The 18,079-nt window shown below is 41.5% G+C and overlaps 1 protein-coding gene across 2 annotated transcripts in view; it reads right to left on the reverse strand.

The window, feature by feature from the left end:
• Positions 1-18,079, reverse strand: part of LOC136825347 (vam6/Vps39-like protein) — a 151,869-nt gene that overhangs the window by 91,644 nt on the left and 42,146 nt on the right. For both annotated transcript variants that reach the window (XM_067081603.1, XM_067081608.1), the window contains exons 4-5: positions 17,455-17,658; positions 2,309-2,489 (exon numbers count right to left, since the gene is read on the reverse strand). In XM_067081603.1, the coding sequence (XP_066937704.1) occupies positions 2,309-2,489; positions 17,455-17,658 (385 nt within the window). The remainder of the gene's footprint in view (positions 1-2,308; positions 2,490-17,454; positions 17,659-18,079) is intronic.

Genomic DNA, 18,079 nt, shown 5'->3' on the forward strand with positions numbered 1-18,079 from the left:
ACTATTGGATGGGAGAATTTGAAAGCTTCAGCAGGCAGACCATCGCAGTCGGGCAATTTATTATTAGGTAGGTTGTTTGTAGCACCACTGATGTTACCTGGCGTAATACGATCGGCAAAATGAAACTGAATATCAGTAAGGAGGTTATTTACACCCCTTCGGTAGTCTTGATCGTTTATGCAATTCAGGGTAGTGCTGAAGTGATCGCCCCATATTCTTGCGAGAGCCTCGTTGCCAATGGCTTCTGTTCCCTATGACAGCTTTTTAGTTTTGGGATTTAGGAACTGAATGTCCTTCCACAGACGAGGGTAATTGCCAGATTCTAATTTTCTAGACATTGCATCAGCTCTTAGTTGCTTTTCATTCAGTCTGCAGTGCTTAAGGGCAAGTTTGAACTGTGCTCTAGCCTGCCTCATTAGCAGTGCAAAGTGTCCTTCCCCCGGGCTACCACTTTGCCTCCACAGTAGAAACATTTCTTGTGAATGTGTATATAGATCTTTAACCATGTCATTCCATCCAGGTATATTACGAGAGTTGCCTTGAAAAGATCTAAAGGTATCCCTGCCGGAGGCATGCATCAGAAATTATATTTGAATACAATTCTTTCAGATCTCTCCTGTAATGGTCATTTCTATATTTTGGGTTAGTGCACAGTAAGGTGTCTGCTGGTTGAACTATTGACTGCAGCCTGGTTTCTGTGGTTTTCCTAAAGGACCTGGTTTTCTGTTGGTTTTTAAAATCCAAGTTAACAGCAGGTGGGTGATCAGTTAGGGGGTTCACAGTAGGGAGGGATGGGGTACTGAATGACACCTGTAAGGGGATGTGATCATAGCCCATTGCAAGATCGTAGCGAATGTTGCAGGCCACAATGGAATCATGAAGTTGAGGGGACGTGATGCAGCAGTCTAGCCAGGAGGTTGTAATTGTGCCCATTCTGTTCTGTACATTGGTATAGGAAGAGGGAGGGAGAAGCATCACATGGCTAATTTGGAGAGCGTGATTTTGACAGAAGCGAGTAAGTTCGTTATAAAATTGTTTTGTGGGGTGAGAATTAAGGTCCCCAATTATACAAATATGATCAGCAGTAGAATCGTGAATAATGCTGTGTAACTCACCTAGGATCATGCAGTACTGATCAAAATTATAAACATTAATCATTAGGATCTTAGAGTCCCCTACTGTCACTTGAAGCCCCAGCAATCTATCACTCCTATAGGTCAACACATTCACCATATTGTCTAACGATTTGTGCCACAGGAAGGAAAGGCCCCCTTTCAGGTGACCTGTTACAATGTGATCTGCAACTTGCATCGATGAGGTCGAGAAAGCTCTGAAGTCTTCATGCAGATGGCAAGGTCATGAGGCCAGAGGAGCATTTCTTGTAATGCAATGATGCCTTTGAAGTTTTTGCAGAACTTGTTTAGGGGAGGAATGTTCCGCTTGAGGCCAAAAATATTCCAAGAGATCATATCTAATGTATCCATGGCAACTCACAAAGATGGGAAATGAATGAGTTGATGATTTGGGAAGTGATCAAGGGAATATGGGAAACCCTCAGAAGACACACAGCAAGCCATAAACATTTTAAACAATACAGCCTAAAGTTCAGATACTGAAATTGATCTTCACAGGACAACTGACATGAACTGAATGAGAAACACTGGATTCATGACCATTCAGCCACCTTTGGAGGACAGGTGAATACAGATTTGACTGGTCTGCCACAATATTCTTTTGTTTTTGCAGACTGTCACTCTCCCTGCTGGCATGGGAACAGAGAGGTAAGTTCATTTCAAATTAAAAAAAATGCTGTATAAGCTTACATCTAAGACTATAAAAATCTTGAAATACTGCACCTGCAGCAGCTCAGTCCATTTACCTTACAATTTAGTATATACCAAACAGTATATTAAAGCAGTACTGGATAAACCCTTAAACTGACAAGTAACCTTGAATATCACTTTAAAAATTATACAAATATATCATAATTCAATCATAAAGACCTTTAATTTAATCATCTGAGGTAACAATAAATTTGCACAGCCTTACAGACTTAATCTTTCCTGCTCTTAATTTTAAAATACTGATAATTTTCACATTCACTCTGAATGAATTTTAACCACTGAATTTCAATTATCTCACAATCAACACATATTACTCGTAAAATTAGAGTTAAACTGAACTTGACTTTTCATATTTGTAAATACTTGTAATCCAAAAAATCTTCGATACAATTATTGATCAATAACAGCATTACTATAACCAGAAGGAGCACTCAGTGCAAAAATGCATCTCATATTTTACTTACCCATGCCAGCTGGTGTTTCACCCCATTTTAAAGTGTGTTCAAATTTGGCATTTCCATCACTATCCATGATAACTGTTTCTTTATCGTGAGCCAACACCAATAATCCTTCTTCTGGTACCCCCAAAAGAAGAGGATCTTGACTCTTACCCGTACCAATGAGTTCTTTCTGCTCTCCTGTTAGCTGAAGTAATTACAAAAAATCCTTTTACATATGGAATGAGTAAAATTATTCTAATTCCACATTCAATGTGGATTTATGCGTTATTACTCACATTAGTCCCATTCTTCCCAGATTCTCACCATGAATAATTTTGGCAATAGCAATACATCATGGCTATAACTGGAGAAGAAAAAAAACAAAAATACTATTTATGCTACTTAATGCCAACAAAATAAACTGCATACAATTTATTTTCCATATACAGAGGTGCACAAATATTCTGCATGTCCAACAGTTAATTAGCATAAATATGCTAAGGGAAAAAAATAGAAATTCTGACAAAAACTTCTAAACCTTGGGTGAATGCGTTTTAAGAAAAATTCTCTCAAAAATATGGTACGAACACTTATCAGTATTAAATCAGTTATCTTGTTCCATGTATTATCATCACTGTTCAACATTAAGCAGTTTCCCATGACAGGGATGGTTCCTAAGAAAAAACTATGATCACTGTCATATTCATGCATAACTGCTAAACTGTGGATAGCCCCAAAGCAAAAAACTACTACATTAGCAGCCTCATACAGCTATGCAGAAACCTCATCAATAATGCATCAAACCCCCTATGCATACATACATACATACATGCAAACAGCACCATTCACCTCTATCTTCCACATGTTCTCTTGGTTCGAGGATGTTGGGGCCCCTTTCTTTCCCATAATCTTTCATGTCATCTAACCAGCCCTTTCTAGGTCTTCCTCTCCTTCCCAACTATTTTGGATTGTCTACTCTTCACCAACCTGTCATCTGTACTTTTTCCACATAACCGAAAAATCTCAAAAATAGTTGATCCACCCATTCACACACACCAACCCTGCTACACCTCTTGACATCACCACATTTCTCTTCCTTTCATGTCTCCTTATGCCGCATATACCACTTAAACAATTCATCTCTACAGCTTCCCCCATTTTTTTTTATTTGCAGTTAACAATCATACTTCACTGTTTTAGAGGAGAGTTGGCCCCAACCATTCCTTCACACATTCTATCCTTTGTTTCCGTACACAATCCAAGTTTCCTTCCAATCTTTCACAAACATCCTGCTACTTTCTTTCCTTTACCTCTGTGACTACCATCACCTGAAATACCTATTTAAAATACCTATACCTACATTAAAATTATTGTTGCTATTATCATTATTATACCCAAGTTAAAATTCAGAAGAGATCAAAGAATATAAAAATCATAAGCTACAGTTTTAAACCATTCAGATTGATAATGAGCACTGAGCAAGCTCTTGAAAGCTGTCTGTATTCAATCTTATTATACTCAGAAAAATTAAATGGTGGATTATCATTTACTTTGTATTATGATACTACTATACAGTATATATAAATCAGGAGTGGGTAATAGGCAAGTGGCCAGCACACCTGATCATATACAAAAGTACTGCAAGATCTAGTCAAACTGACTATACCTCAGGTGAAAAATTCTTGCGTGAAAGACGCCAACATTTGCAATCAATTTTATAAATTTTTTCAAAACTTTATAAAGCAGGCTTTGTAAATCAAGTGGTTCGAGTTATAAAAAAAAAACCCAACTTCGGAAGTCAGTTTCAACAAAGGGTACTGGAATAAATCATTTAAGGGATAAATAATATCAATGAATGGTTAAACCAGACAGTGGAAATTATGTAAAGACACACTAATGAAATCATAGGAGACAGTACTGGTAATATATGACAAAATAAGGTTATAAAATCCATGTCAGAAGGTGACTGAAAACCAGGACTTTCAAGTACTTTCGTAGTTTATTCTACTTGAAAATGTAGAATAAACTACGAAAGTACTTGTTCAAAGTCCCAGTTTTCACTCACCTTCTGACGTGGATTTTATGATATTCTCAAGGAAGCGTCCCTTCGTGCTGCATTGGATGAGAAAATAAGAAGAAAGTAGTGAGGGAGGAAGAAAAGGGAAAAGACAGAGCAAGAAGAGGATAAAATAATCTGCAATGAAAGTAACAGTGAAGCCAAAAGGGTAGTAGCAAATGCCAAAGATAAAGCACATGATCAGTTATACCAAAGTCCAGAGACAAATTAAGGCAAAAGACAGATTTTCTGTCTAGCAAAAGCATGAAACAAAAGCACAAAATGACATAGCAAACATAAAGAAAATAAAAAAAAAGATGAAAAAGCACTAATGAAAGAAAAGAACATTATTGTGATGGAAGGAGTATGTTGAAAAACTACTAAATGGAGAAAAGATGTGATTCATATGGGGAAATGGGCCTAAAAATTTTGGAATAGTTAATTAGATAATGAACAGAGAGGTAAATGAAGCTCTGGGAGAGATGAAGTGGTAAAGCTGCTAGGCTAGATGGCACACTTGTAAAAGCATAGAAGATATTGGGGACAGAGGGAACAGATATACTGTGGAAACTAATGAGGAAAACTATGGAAAACAATATTATATCAGAAAAATGGAGAGAGCACACTGAGATGCATGAGTTGAAAGAACTAAAAGAATTAAATTAATGGCCTATACAGTACCCTATAAACATTTGAAAAAATTTATAATATATGTCCCTAGACAGGTCATCAAATTTAGGAAAATGACCAGCCATGGTTTGATGATACAGGCAGTCCCCGGTTATCGGCAGCCTCGGTTACTGGCGATCCGGTTTTACGGCGCTTGTCTAGCTTGGCCAACAATAACCAGATTTTTGTCGCTGATAAATCGACAACGGCGCTGGACGATTTCTGTCGGCAGCGCCGCTAACCGGTTATCGCGCCGCTAACTGGGGATCAAGCATATCACTGATTTTCGTTGTCGCCACGCTTGCCGAACGGAACCCCACGATAACCGGGATCAGTTTGTACATAGACTAGCCTACCATGACAAACAGACCAAATTCAACGCATGGAAACAAAGTCATTCAAATGAAAATGACACCACTTTTGTTGAGTCTTGGCGTGCTGTGAATAGAACTTACTATACAACCGAGAGAAATTGAAATAATTCCTTGAAGAGGAAACTTGAAGAAATTACTCAGCCTCATCTGTGGTAGACCAAATTGGGTCAGGCTTGTCTTCCATTCCACCACTACTAACAGATAATGGTAGATTAGTTACTGGCCTTAGAGAAAAGGCTGAACTGCTTCATCGAGCTTTTGAAGCTAAGCAATCAGCTGAGGATGTCCCTCTCCCTGATACTTGTTATCCTGAACCTATTCTTACAAAATCACAATTTTTGAAAGTAAATTGTATTTTTCCTAACTATACAAACCTGAGGTCCTTTACATTAAGAATTACTTACAGCGAAGCTGGAAACGACCGTTAAACTCTTGAACAAGGTGGTTAGGCAGTAACTACAGTCAGGTAGGCGGGAATACCTGCCTGCCCGGATGTAAACATTCCAGTTTGCCTTTTGGTCCAGGTTCACATTGAGGGGTGGCATGAGGCGTTACTTTCAAAAAAATATGATTTGTTCTAACACGATATACAAACCATTAGTCCTTTACATTAAGAAGACTCACTGGTTGGAGGGAGGAATCTGAGTAAGTCTCTTGAACTGACTGGAGCTCTGCACACCTGGTCGAAAGAGCGAGGAGGAGTACCGAGCCTTTGACATATTGATCAGAGTGTAGGAACTGCATGATCAAATGTCAGATACTGGACCTGTTCGCATGAGTGAGGAAGTGTAACTCATACAAAAAATAGGCTGGGAAGAATCTAGAATCAGAGGCAGTATGAAAACCGAGATAGGGTTTCTTGGCCTGTCAGTCTCTCCTCTCTTCCTTGCTAGAGGAAGAAGCGGAATTGCTTCTATGATTCTAGAAGAAAAATAGAATACTTCGATGTGTGTCTTACCGCATCAGACGCCAGATCCAGCAAGTATTGGTTCAAGTCCCTATTCATCCTGAGAGAAGGGAGGACAGGGAAGGAGGAGAAGAGGGGCCAGTCACTCGGTATCCTTCTCACTCCAGAACCAACACCATAGGCAAGATGCTACCTGGTCACCTCTTGAAGGGATCGGGTAAGAAAACACAACTTGTTGAGCAGCCACCATAAGGCCAAGGAAAAAAGGTTCCAAGGACCACGCCTTGCTTCCAGACCGACAGAAACTTCTGGAATGCGAGGGATGGACTAAGCCATTGACTTCATGAGCTCTCGGGTGGAAAGTACTGGTATAGTACTGGTATTGTCGTCGCCAGCTGCCGAGTACCTCTTTCAATCACTTCACAAAGCCAGGAGAAAGATGTGTCCTTAGACACTTCTTCCTTGGGAGAGATAGTACTAGCGAAAACATCAATGACATCCAGGTTAGGAATGTCAAGCCTTTTCAGAAAGTACCACAGCCCCCTAATAAGACAAAGTAACGACTGATCTGGATCATTGCTACAAAGTGCAAGGAGGAGGGGAACAAGAAGGACTTGAACCCAACAATAGATGCCGATGGATTCGGAGTCCACTTACGACCTCTGAGAAGGAGTTAAGGTATTGATCCCCTTCACCTGTTCTCCCATCTTCTATGCCAAGGCCGGAGTAAGATGAGAGATGGTCCTAGAAGGGCGCATCTCTATCCAACGACACTTGTAAGGGCGCATGCAGAGCATGGGACAGGAACCCTAAACACGAGTCACATGCCATCCAGGGAACAGTTCCCTGGGACAGCAAGACCGAAAAAGCTTCTCATCCGTACCTAAATCTCGACTGAGGAGAAGAAGGCTACTTCAGATAGAAGACTAGGTCACAAGGGCCTACGTTCTTCACAAATGAAAGGGGGAGAAGCAACACTCAGCGGAGAAGACTGGGAAGTCCAGACTTGAAGAGCGACTCTGACCCAAGAAGAAGTTCTGTCAACGACACCCACCAGTAAAGACGGATCCAGTCCCTGGGACAGTGTTGCAGACGACTTCAAGAGATATCCAGCTATATCCGTTGTCGCTCTGCGAGAAAGCCTATGCTTGCAAGAAAGCTGGAAGGTCTCTCAGTCCTGAACACACAGGGATGTACTGCCTGAAGAACTGCTTCTTGCGTAGCTGCTACAGGAGTTTGGGTCAAGCAGAATTCTTCTTGATGCCTCGGAAGCAGGGCTATCAGATCGGGCTAAAGGTGAAGTCTTCCATCATTTGTCTGTAACTCGGGGTGAGCAATGCTTGTGAACCCCTAGCGAAACAGACAAATATGGAGGGAAAAACGTAGATATCGATTTTTCCCAAAAAGACAGCATTCGTCACCGTAGCGCCCCTGGGTCTGGTATGAAGGAGTGCAAGGAGGCAACAGAAAGATGGTAGGGAACTCTCAGTCGAGCAGTCTCTTCGTGAATCTTCGAGAGGAAAGAGTGAAGAGCACATTACATCCCGATCACTCCAAACCCGAGGCCAAGCTCTACTCACTGGAGCATCCCCACCGGGAATCCATCTGGCTAATTGAGATGCGAGTGTGCTATAGAACACTTTCAGTACCTGCAAATAATCGACAGATGAAACAGGAGGAAAAAACGATTCTCTTGTTTGTCGATGAATGCCACTACAATGGTTTTGTTGTTCAACGAACCACGAGCATCGCAAAAACTCATACTGAATTCTTGAAGGCCAAAAGGCATGTGAGTCCATTCTCCACCATGGGAAGCTTCTGCAAGATGAAAGGATACCGAGACGATTAGCTCTAGCTGGGCTGGCATTTCGGAATCGAGCATGGGAGGCGGGGATGGAAGTTTTATGAAAAGAATTGCCGAGACCTAAGGGGAAATAGATACTTCTCCCTGAAGGAATCCATTCCCAGATCTTGCAATGTCACTCGTCAGCTCAGAGACTTGATAAGTATCATTTCATCCAGGCATCAGCAGTAGGAGAACTTCTTCCTGGTCGATACTTTCTTTCTCTCTTTCCTTCTTCCCTCCTCCCTTATGGAAAAGAGGGTGGAAAGAACTGATTATCACTTTCCCGAAAAGGAAGAAAAGAGAGGGCTGTGTGTTTCACGATCTTCTTCCGGAAATCTGGGACTTCTTAGGGATTGAGAGGCCTGGCTTGAACTCAAGGTCGAGCCGAGATGACCCAAGATCCCAAGGTCTTGGCCACTGTTCAGAGGATAAGACGGTGCCCTGTTTGAACCTTGATTACAGCGGTATCTGGCAAATCTCTGAAAGAAAGGTAGAACCAGGCAAGGTTTGTTCTAAAATTCGAAGCAAATAAGACTTACAAACTGGAGATCAAATTAAGACAAAGTCCTTCTTGGCACCAAACTGCCCACAGAGACTGCAGTCGGCAAGACCCTCCGAGGCAAGAAGAATTCATACTCTGTTGAGGCAGGGGAGAAGGTTGGTGTCTCGGCCTGAATTAACTCCTTGTCCGAAGAAAATTATTCATCTGGTCGAGAATGCTCTCACAAGCAAGAACTGAGGCGACCCCCGAAACTCTCGGCCACTCAGAAACTGCAAGAGTTGCGAGTGGTGAAGATTATTCATTGAGGGAGCCACGGTCCTGTCCCGGGGATCCTTGCGCTGACAAATCGGCACAAAGTTCTCAGAAAAATGAGGGTGATCTCAACTTGAAGAGGCAGACCCTTGCTGCTTCTGAAGTGTGAAACTCCTGTACCTCTCTCCTTGGAGGGAGATCTTGACAGATCCTAAGAAACCCTCCTTGGCTACCTGGTTGTACTGTGAGACAATTGGGGGACTGACACCCAAAGCACGCCAGGCAGTCGAACTCCGAAGACAAATTCGTCAGGGCTCTCTGTCCATCCCGTGCCTCTCGGAACAGCCGAGAAGAAAAGAGAACAGGTGAGGAGAAAGAGTACCCCTACCTGTCCTACCAGTAAGACCAGTGGGAGAGGCGGACCGAGAGTGATAATCAACCAAAGGAGATTACTGCCGCACGAGAGAAGAAGAGCACTTGTGCCGTGGCAAAGCAATTTCCTGGGAAGAGCAGAAAGTTCACTTGAACAAAGCCAAGAACTCAATTCGGAAAAACCAAGTGAGGCCGAGCCGAGCTGCTCCAAACTGAGCCGATCACGCGAACACAATCCAGACCGGGTGGTATGTGGTGGATTGGGAGGCAGGCGGGACAAACCGTGCCAAGCCAAGCCAAGCCAAGCCAGTCTCACAAACGTGACCAGGGGCTAGGTGGAGCGAGCAAGCCGAGTGAGCTGAGCTGAGCCCAGCCAATCGCACAAACACAATCGGAACTGGACAGGGCAGAACTTGTCTGCTGTGAACTAGTGCTAGTTTCCCGAACTCTAAACTCCTTCAAGGCAAAGGCCCCTTGAGAAGAAGGTTCAAAGGGGAATTCTGTGTCTGCTATCCTGCATGTTCAAAACCCCAGGTTCAAGACACATGGATGAAAAACCCGCCAACGGCCGAAGCAGCTGGCGAACGTGTCGAACACCCGGGCGCCGGCACCGACACCCTGGGTGTCTCAGCACTTCTCTCGTCCTGTGTCTCTTGTCAGGAGAGTGCTCGTGATTCAAAGAATTCAAGCGATTCTGAGACTCAAAAAAAATTGGGAGAGCGGCCGGTTTCCTAAGAAACCAAAGAGCCAGGCACAGAACCAGTCTTAGATGCAGACTTCTAAGACTGGCAACGAGGGTGCGAGAGTCAGTCCATTGTAGTGTTGCAGGACTCCCGAAGGGAACCTCTTCCCTGCTTCTTCTGGTGTTTGAACCGATAGGATCAAGACACCAGGCTAGGAACCCGACCGAGCACTGTTAAGCACTCGGGGAGCGCTTGTAGTGCTGGCAGGAAGAGCTGACTGAGATACCTGGGAGCCTCAGTCCTTTCTCTTGCACTGTTCCCGGACTGGGCCGGGAAGAGTACTCTCCAGACCAGATCGGGATACTCGATATTCCACAGAATCTCAAGCACTCAGAGCGGCTCGTGAACAAGCGCCAGAAGCAGCCCCCGTCTTAGAGGCGAAACTTCTAGGACTGGGAATGGGATCGCAAACAGGTCTGCACGCCCACAGCTCCCAAAACACAAAACCCAGGGGTATGCAAATCGGTTTCCTAACCCACAGGTCTGGAAGAGCCAACGAGAGACCCACTGCCTCCTCGGAAGGAGGCAGTCCCTAGATGTCCAAGGGCATCAAGGGGAAAGAAGCAGCCTTCTTCTCCTTCAGCCAAAGGAGGTCTGTCCGGTTCTCGGGACCACCTTGAACCTCGGGAGAGGAAGGGAAGTGGCAGCAGAAGACGAAATTGAAGATAAGTTGAAGAAGACGGCAGCTACTTCCACAGTGGGACTTCCTTCACCTTTATTCTGACATCTTCTACAGGATGGTGGACACAAAACATCATGGCCTCCAGGAACACAATGGAAGCGGCCCAGGACACGACCACCAAGAGAAGCAGCAGGCAAAATCAGGACAGCCGATGCAGGAGCTACGGAAGTAGTTTGGAAGGCAGGAGCTACCGCAACGGCCAGGAACGTCACTTCCACAGAGCGACTTCCTTCACCTTCACTCCAACATTTTCTACAGGATGGTGGACACAAAACATCGTAACTCATGGCAGCTGGCAGAACACAACGGAAGGCGGACCAGGACACGACCGCCAGAAGCAGAAGGGCACAATCCGACAGCTGATGCAGGAGAATGGAAGCAGTTCAGAAGGCAGGAGCTACATGCAACGCGGGAACGCACATGAAAGTCACCAGCAGTGACAGAAACGATCAGGACGGCTGTGGCAGGAGTCCAGGAAGAGCCGCCCAGAGACTGTCGTCAAGTTAACAGGAGCATAACACAGGAAACAGCAGGAGCAGATGGACCACAGATATGCCAGAGGCAGTACCACAGCATACATGAAGGCCAGGAATGACAGCAATCGATCCACATCGGCAGGAACAGAGTCGGAATGATCCCAATGTGGAACTGCCATTCCAACCAGGTACTGTAGTTGATCCCGAAGCAACATTGAATGAACATCAGGACTCCTTCATGCAAGATATCCCCTGAGATATCCAGCCAACTACTGCTGTGCCTGCGATGCTCACTGTCAACCTGAAAGAAAAAGCAAAGATGATTAGTAGGGGAGACTCTCTGCGCTACGGGGGAACCACCCTGCAGCGAGAGGAGGTCCCTTAGAAGAGCTTGCCCAGCCGCCCATGGCCCCCCTTTGCAGTCTTCGCCTGATGAGCGAGTGAAGAGGGCGAAGGAGAGAGATCTCTACCGAAGGAGAGATAAGGAAGAACCTACAGGGAGAGAGAAGGAAGGAGGGGAGGCCACCAAGGGCACCGTGGAAGCGGAACTTACCGATGAAGCCTGCAACCTCCCCCCCGCAACTCTCCATAGCGCAGGCAGCAAAAACATCACTCAGCACATGTAGAAAGGAAGTAGTCATGCCCTTGTAACGGAGGGCGGGAGCCCAAGAAGGGAAGCGAACTCTTACGTCCCGATCAATGTAGGGGAGCGAAGATATTACGTACCAATCTAATGTCTCTGAACGTACAGGGAAACGCCTTCAGTATCTAAATAAAGGGCTACTGAAAGAGAAGCATCACCACTTGGTTATGCCCTTCTAAATACACCCTTGGCAGTCAAACCCAAGACACAGACACAGGGGAGCAACAGCTCATGCAAGGCTATCACAAATCGTGGGTTTGTATTAATACATATCAAACACACGCAATATATACACACAAATACAGAAAGATCCACCAAGATATTAAAAAGCTTAACGACAGTCAGGCAAAGAGATCGGAAAACACGTCTGCAACGCATGACGCCTGAAAGCAAACTGGAATGTTTACATCCGGACAGGCGGGTATTCCCGCCTACCTGGTGGTAGTTACTGCCTAACCACCTTGTTCAAGAATTTAAGGCCGTGTCCAGCTTCACCGTAAGTAATTCCTAACGTAAACGACCGATGGTTTGTATATCGTGTGGGAACAAATTTATATTTCGCTCCAGGGATGTGAAGAAAATTCTGGATAATCTTGATGGCTGGGGTGGAGAAGATCATGATGGTTTCTTCCCTTTGGTTTTACAAAAGTTCCCAGTTTGTTATCTCCCAAGATTACGAGATTCTATAGATTTTTATGCTGACGTAGTATCTTTGTGGATGAGTGCAAGCTTAATAATATACTGCCTGTTCCAAAGAGCTGGATATCTGCAGACTGCAGTAACTACAGGCCAAGCTCTGTTCCCCGTGCTCTCCAAAGTTGCTGAAAAACTTATTTTTAAACAAATATATGCGCTGTACGTGGAATCTAAAGGATTGTTAGCTGATAATCAATATGCATACAGGAAGCAGTTAGGTACCTGCGATGCTCTTTTAGACTTGGCATGCCATTTGCATAAGGGTTTTGAGCACAGAGTAATCAAATAGATTTTAGTGCTGCTTTCGATTAGTAAATCACAGGGCACTTATTCATAAACTTCAGAATCTTGGAGTGGGTGGATATGTTTTAGAATTATTTCAAGATTTCCTTACAGGTAGGCAGCAGTGAGTTGCTGTGGATGGGATCTTTAGTGAACCAAGACCTATTGTGTCTGGAGTTCCACAGGGCAGTGTTCTTGGTTAACTGTTGTTTTTAGTGATATGGTTGTTGGCCTAGAAAACAAGATTGTTCGTGTATGCTGGGATAATGCAACACTTGTGGGTGTAGAAAAGTGCCTTCCTATGAGTAATGAAGCTGCCTGTCAGCCTCAATCAGACATGGGCCAGATCAGGGAATGGTAGTCAGTGGGGTATGAAAGCTGAACTCCAGTAAAACGACAACACTATTGATTAACAGATCTTGTACAGATTTCCCACCCCATCCTCCCTGGTGGCTGGAACTTTGCTGAATGAGCCTGAAGCTTTAACTATTCTAGGTGTACTTTTGACTCATCTAACTTTTTGAGAAACATCTAATGTTTCAGCAAATGCCACACACAGTTAGGTATTGTTAGTTTGTTCTAACGCCTCATAGTATTTATAGCAGTAATAAAATCAATGCAACCTGTTTTAGGTCATTTGTGCTTCCTTTACTGAATACTGTTCTCTGGTGTGGATGTTTGCTTCTGCTAGAGACTTATCTGTTTTAGATAGAGTAGTCTGTGGTGGTAGGTTTCTGGTTCCTAATAGTGGCAGTTATGACTTGGACCATAGACGGATGGTCTCTTGATTGTCATTTTTTTATAAGTTGTATTTCAACAGAGATCTTACACATCACAATTCATCTCTGATCCCTTTTATCTGCTGAGAGCAACCAGATTCACTGAACAGCAGCACCAATATGCAGTAAATGTGCCTCGTTGTCACACTTCTCAGTTCTAAAGGTATTTTATTCCTCACACCGCTGGACTGTTTAGCAGCCTCCCAGAGGATACCATGCAATTAGAACTTCAGGAGTTCAAACGAAAATGCAATGCATTACTACCCTAACACTATTCTTCTTGTATTTTAATAAGTCTTTATCTATTTATCTATTTATTAATTTTTCTTTTTAGATAAGTGGGATCTCCTCTTTCTGTACTTCACTTTACTTCCTCTTAATTCTTCCTAATACACACCACAATCTTTGGAAGCTTGAATTTCAAGTCAATGGCCCCTGTGGGCTTGTTCCATATGAATAAGTTTCATCTACTGAATAATAATAATAATAATAATAATAATAATAATAATAATAATAATAATAATAATAATAATAATAATAATAATAATAATAATAATAATAATAATAATAATAATATTCTTTATATGCATGCAGATAAAAGTAAAAAAAGCTATTTACTAACTATGCAAATTTCCCATAAACAAAAGTGCCCTCATGCAAAAATATATCATTAAAGCCTAGAAAAGTTTAAGAATATAAACTTTAAAATGGCAAATAAACAAACAAACATATATATACACAAATAAATTAGGGCAAAAGGGTAAACATTCTAAACCAGTACTTTATCTGTAGTTGGAGAAGCTTATTATTCCCCCTTTTAACTGTTTTTTCATTGACAAGAATATTTTTGCTGCTACTTGAGCTATAGGATCATTTACAGTGTGATTTGTAGTTGCCTTATGTTGGATGGTGACCATAAAACTGAAGTTCTCAGACTCTTAAGTTGTGGTGCCATGGCCTTTTAAAGTATTGGGGGGTTGGCCTGCATGAGTGCCCAATCAAGCAGTTTTTAATTATTTATTTTGTTGATGTTTATCTACTATTAATTGCATATAAAGTATTCTGTTTTAATTAGTTAGTTATTATTAACCCTTTGATATTTTGGGGGGGTTCCAAAATTCGCCAGTGCAATTCTCACACTGATAATGGAAAGTTCAGTGTTCTTTAATTACTAACGATGAATTTATTCATCATTGTATACATCTGATTTTAGTATCATTTAGAAGCAAAATAACTATACTTTACTGTAATATGTTCAAAAAGGAAAAATAACAAAAGGTCAAAATGACATGTTAATAGTTTGCTGAAAATTTTTGGTGTATAACATCACATATTTGATGTCATCAAAATATCTATGGTTGGGAAAAGGACATTTGATATCACTAGAATATCAAGGGGTTAGCTACACAATAGTCAGCTTAATTTTTGTTAACTTATAACTAGACCTATTCATTGTTATATAAAACCAGTTCCACTCCTTTCTTCACTTTTCATTTTACTATATCACATATGGACATTCTATTTAGTGGAAGCTTTTGCGCAAGATTATGGGCTCTGGGCTTTTTCATAATAATAATTACACCCATCTGATATTAACATCCATAGCTCTGGCAGTCAAGACACTCAGTTCTTAATTAAGAGAACGACACACCACTGGTAGGCTACTGGACAGCGTAACATGATGGTATTAAGACCCCTTGACAGAATCTAGATAATGGCATTCTGCTAAACAAGCAGCACACATTAACTCTAGTGGCACATTTGCTTCAGAAGTTATAAGAGGTTCCTACTGGAAAATAGCCATAAAGTAACTCTTCCAATAATGGTTCCAAATCATAATTACCTATATTGGTAAATGGAAACCACAACTACTTTAGAAGATAAAAAGAAACACTGTTAGGGGCCAAAGAGACTGCACAAAACATTTATTATTTCCTAGGAAAGTACTAAAGAGAAAGACAGCAAACACGGACCTGAATTTCACTTTGACAAAAAGAAACTAATAAAGATTTGAGGATTTATAATATCTGAGGTTTTATGTAAAACTAACCAAATAGCCCCACCATTTAAACACCTCTTTATGCATTCAAATGTAATTAGATTTATGCAGGTGTTGCCCTTTGAACAAAATCTTGTCTATTTAATTATTGAGGAAAATGAAACCATCATAACTGATGCCCAATGACCTCATGAAATTAAATCTTAGCTTGTAAAAGATGAATAAGTTTATTTTAACCTTCTAAATTATTTAAGTATACTGCACTGAGCATTCATTGCAAACTCATCCTCTGGAAGCGCAATACAAAGGACTGCTAACAAACAAGGACTTCAAAGTACTAACAAAAACTATGACAAATTTCTGTATTTGTCACTATATCAGACTCATCCCAATTTTGAAATCATATAAAGTACTAAGAAAATTAAAAATACCAATTATTTACTTGACCTTTGCAGGCCTTTCAACTAATGTTTTTTTTCCGGTATTCAGATATTATAGAAAAGATAGGACTGGACAACCTATACTGTATGTAGTTATGCTCGTCAAGACCCTTTGCCAAATCCCAGTTGGATGGTTTACGGGATGATCCTTTCAATTCAATGGAAGATGAAAAAGTACATCATTAAAGGAGTAAAGGTATAAAAAGCAAAGACATTGTTTGTTACACAATGAGAAGGGAATGGGACGACTGGCCACAGTTGTTTGGGCATGGGTGATTTTGCTCAGCCCTTTAAGCACCAGCTGATCTGGCACCAGACTTTTGGGGGTAAGCCATTTGGACCATTTCCTCTGGTAAAGGTTCGTCAGTGATCTTCCACAGGAATTACTGAGAGTGACTGCTGCTGCCTCTGAAAAGCCACTTCTTTCAGAAGCACAAAATCTCTTACTCTCCTTCAAGAAAGATTCATGTTCATAAATTATGAACCTCTTAAGAGTTATCACGGTTTCTGTTGCACATACATCCCAGCTTTTACTTAGTAGCTAAGATTCTGTTACTCATATCAAATCTTTGAAACTTGCATTTGGATCACTAAACCTATATCAAACAACAAAGTAACCCATCAACTTTCCAGACCTAAACTTATCACAGTATGTTCATAGTAAGCTACAAAATTAAAGATTTTTGTTAAAAAATGAATGAGTATTGTAAAGTACATGAAGACCAAAGCCCAAAGGTATCTGATCAGATGAAAGGCTACTGTAAAGTAATGGGTTTTTTGTAAAACAAATGTAATTTTTAAAAAATCAAATCAATTTTTCACACAAATTCATTCCTTACACAGTATACAGAGTGAGTCCCCAGCTCCCAACCAACCTGTCTTATGGCTAACTGATCAAAACATGGAAATGGTTCAGTTGGCTGTTGAAAACCTATGGAATAACTGACACAAGCAAGGATCATTTGTTACCTACCTTTTAACTATCTTTTTTTCTTTTGTGTAGGACATTTCACCAACTATGAAATGGGCTAATTAAAAGCATGGGCTTGCATGCCAAAAGTGATTTTGCTTCTGAAAAGCAACAATCTAGTAATTAAGCAATACTTTTTTTTTTACTCCAAAGATATCTTCCTTAAATTTAACATAAAAAATGGAGATACCCATAAGGCTTACATAAAATGTCTAGAATTGTAAAATGTGCTAAAATTACCCGTTATGTAAACACCAATTAATTTATAAATCAAAACATTCCTAACCTGTACAGCAACAAATCATATTAACACTTATTAGTTTGAGATACATACTATACTTTGTTACGTACATTTTTACAAAGTGCTATCATGGGACTGACTCACTAAAATGACATTTACTTACTAGAAAATAAAAATAATTTATGGGGTAAAATTTTACCTTATAGCAATAAAATACTTTTACTTGAATATTCTGGCATACCTGCACAAGCCAGTAGTCATGCTTATATGCTACTGCAATAGCTTCTTTGCACCAAGTTATTGATCGTGGGACATCTGGGAGTGCAATGTCCTCTCTCAAGTTGTGGAACTTCCGTGCTTTCCAGTAATACAGCTGTAAGCGCCTCTTAACAGCCACTGCCATGCGTACTGTAGCAACAGTTTCTCCAGTGAGAGATACCTGGTGCTTTAATATAAATGAACAACTTCAAATTAGGTAAACATCCCATATATATGAACTCCTACTTCACGTATGTTATACAGGCGGTCCAAGGTTATTGGCGGGGGTTCCATTCCGATGGCATGACGATAAACGAAAATTGCTGATAACCGAAAATCGGCGCCTCTGTTAGGTATGTGTCAGCACCAAAACCCAATTATCGGCGCCGATAAGCGGAAATCGGCGCATATTGGTGCCAACAATTGCCGATTTTCGTTGTTAAACAAGCTCCGGAAAACCGGGTCACCGATAACCTGGGACTGCCTGTACTGCCAAGAACAGAGATATGGTGGTCAACAGTAGTTATTAATAGAAGAAATTAGTCAAAATAACCACAGACAGAAAAAAGCTGTGCTATTTGCAACATTCCTACACCCCCAGCTTCTTT

The sequence above is a fragment of the Macrobrachium rosenbergii genome, chromosome 3, assembly GCF_040412425.1.
Source record: "Macrobrachium rosenbergii isolate ZJJX-2024 chromosome 3, ASM4041242v1, whole genome shotgun sequence".
In the NCBI taxonomy this organism is placed as follows: domain Eukaryota; kingdom Metazoa; phylum Arthropoda; class Malacostraca; order Decapoda; family Palaemonidae; genus Macrobrachium; species Macrobrachium rosenbergii.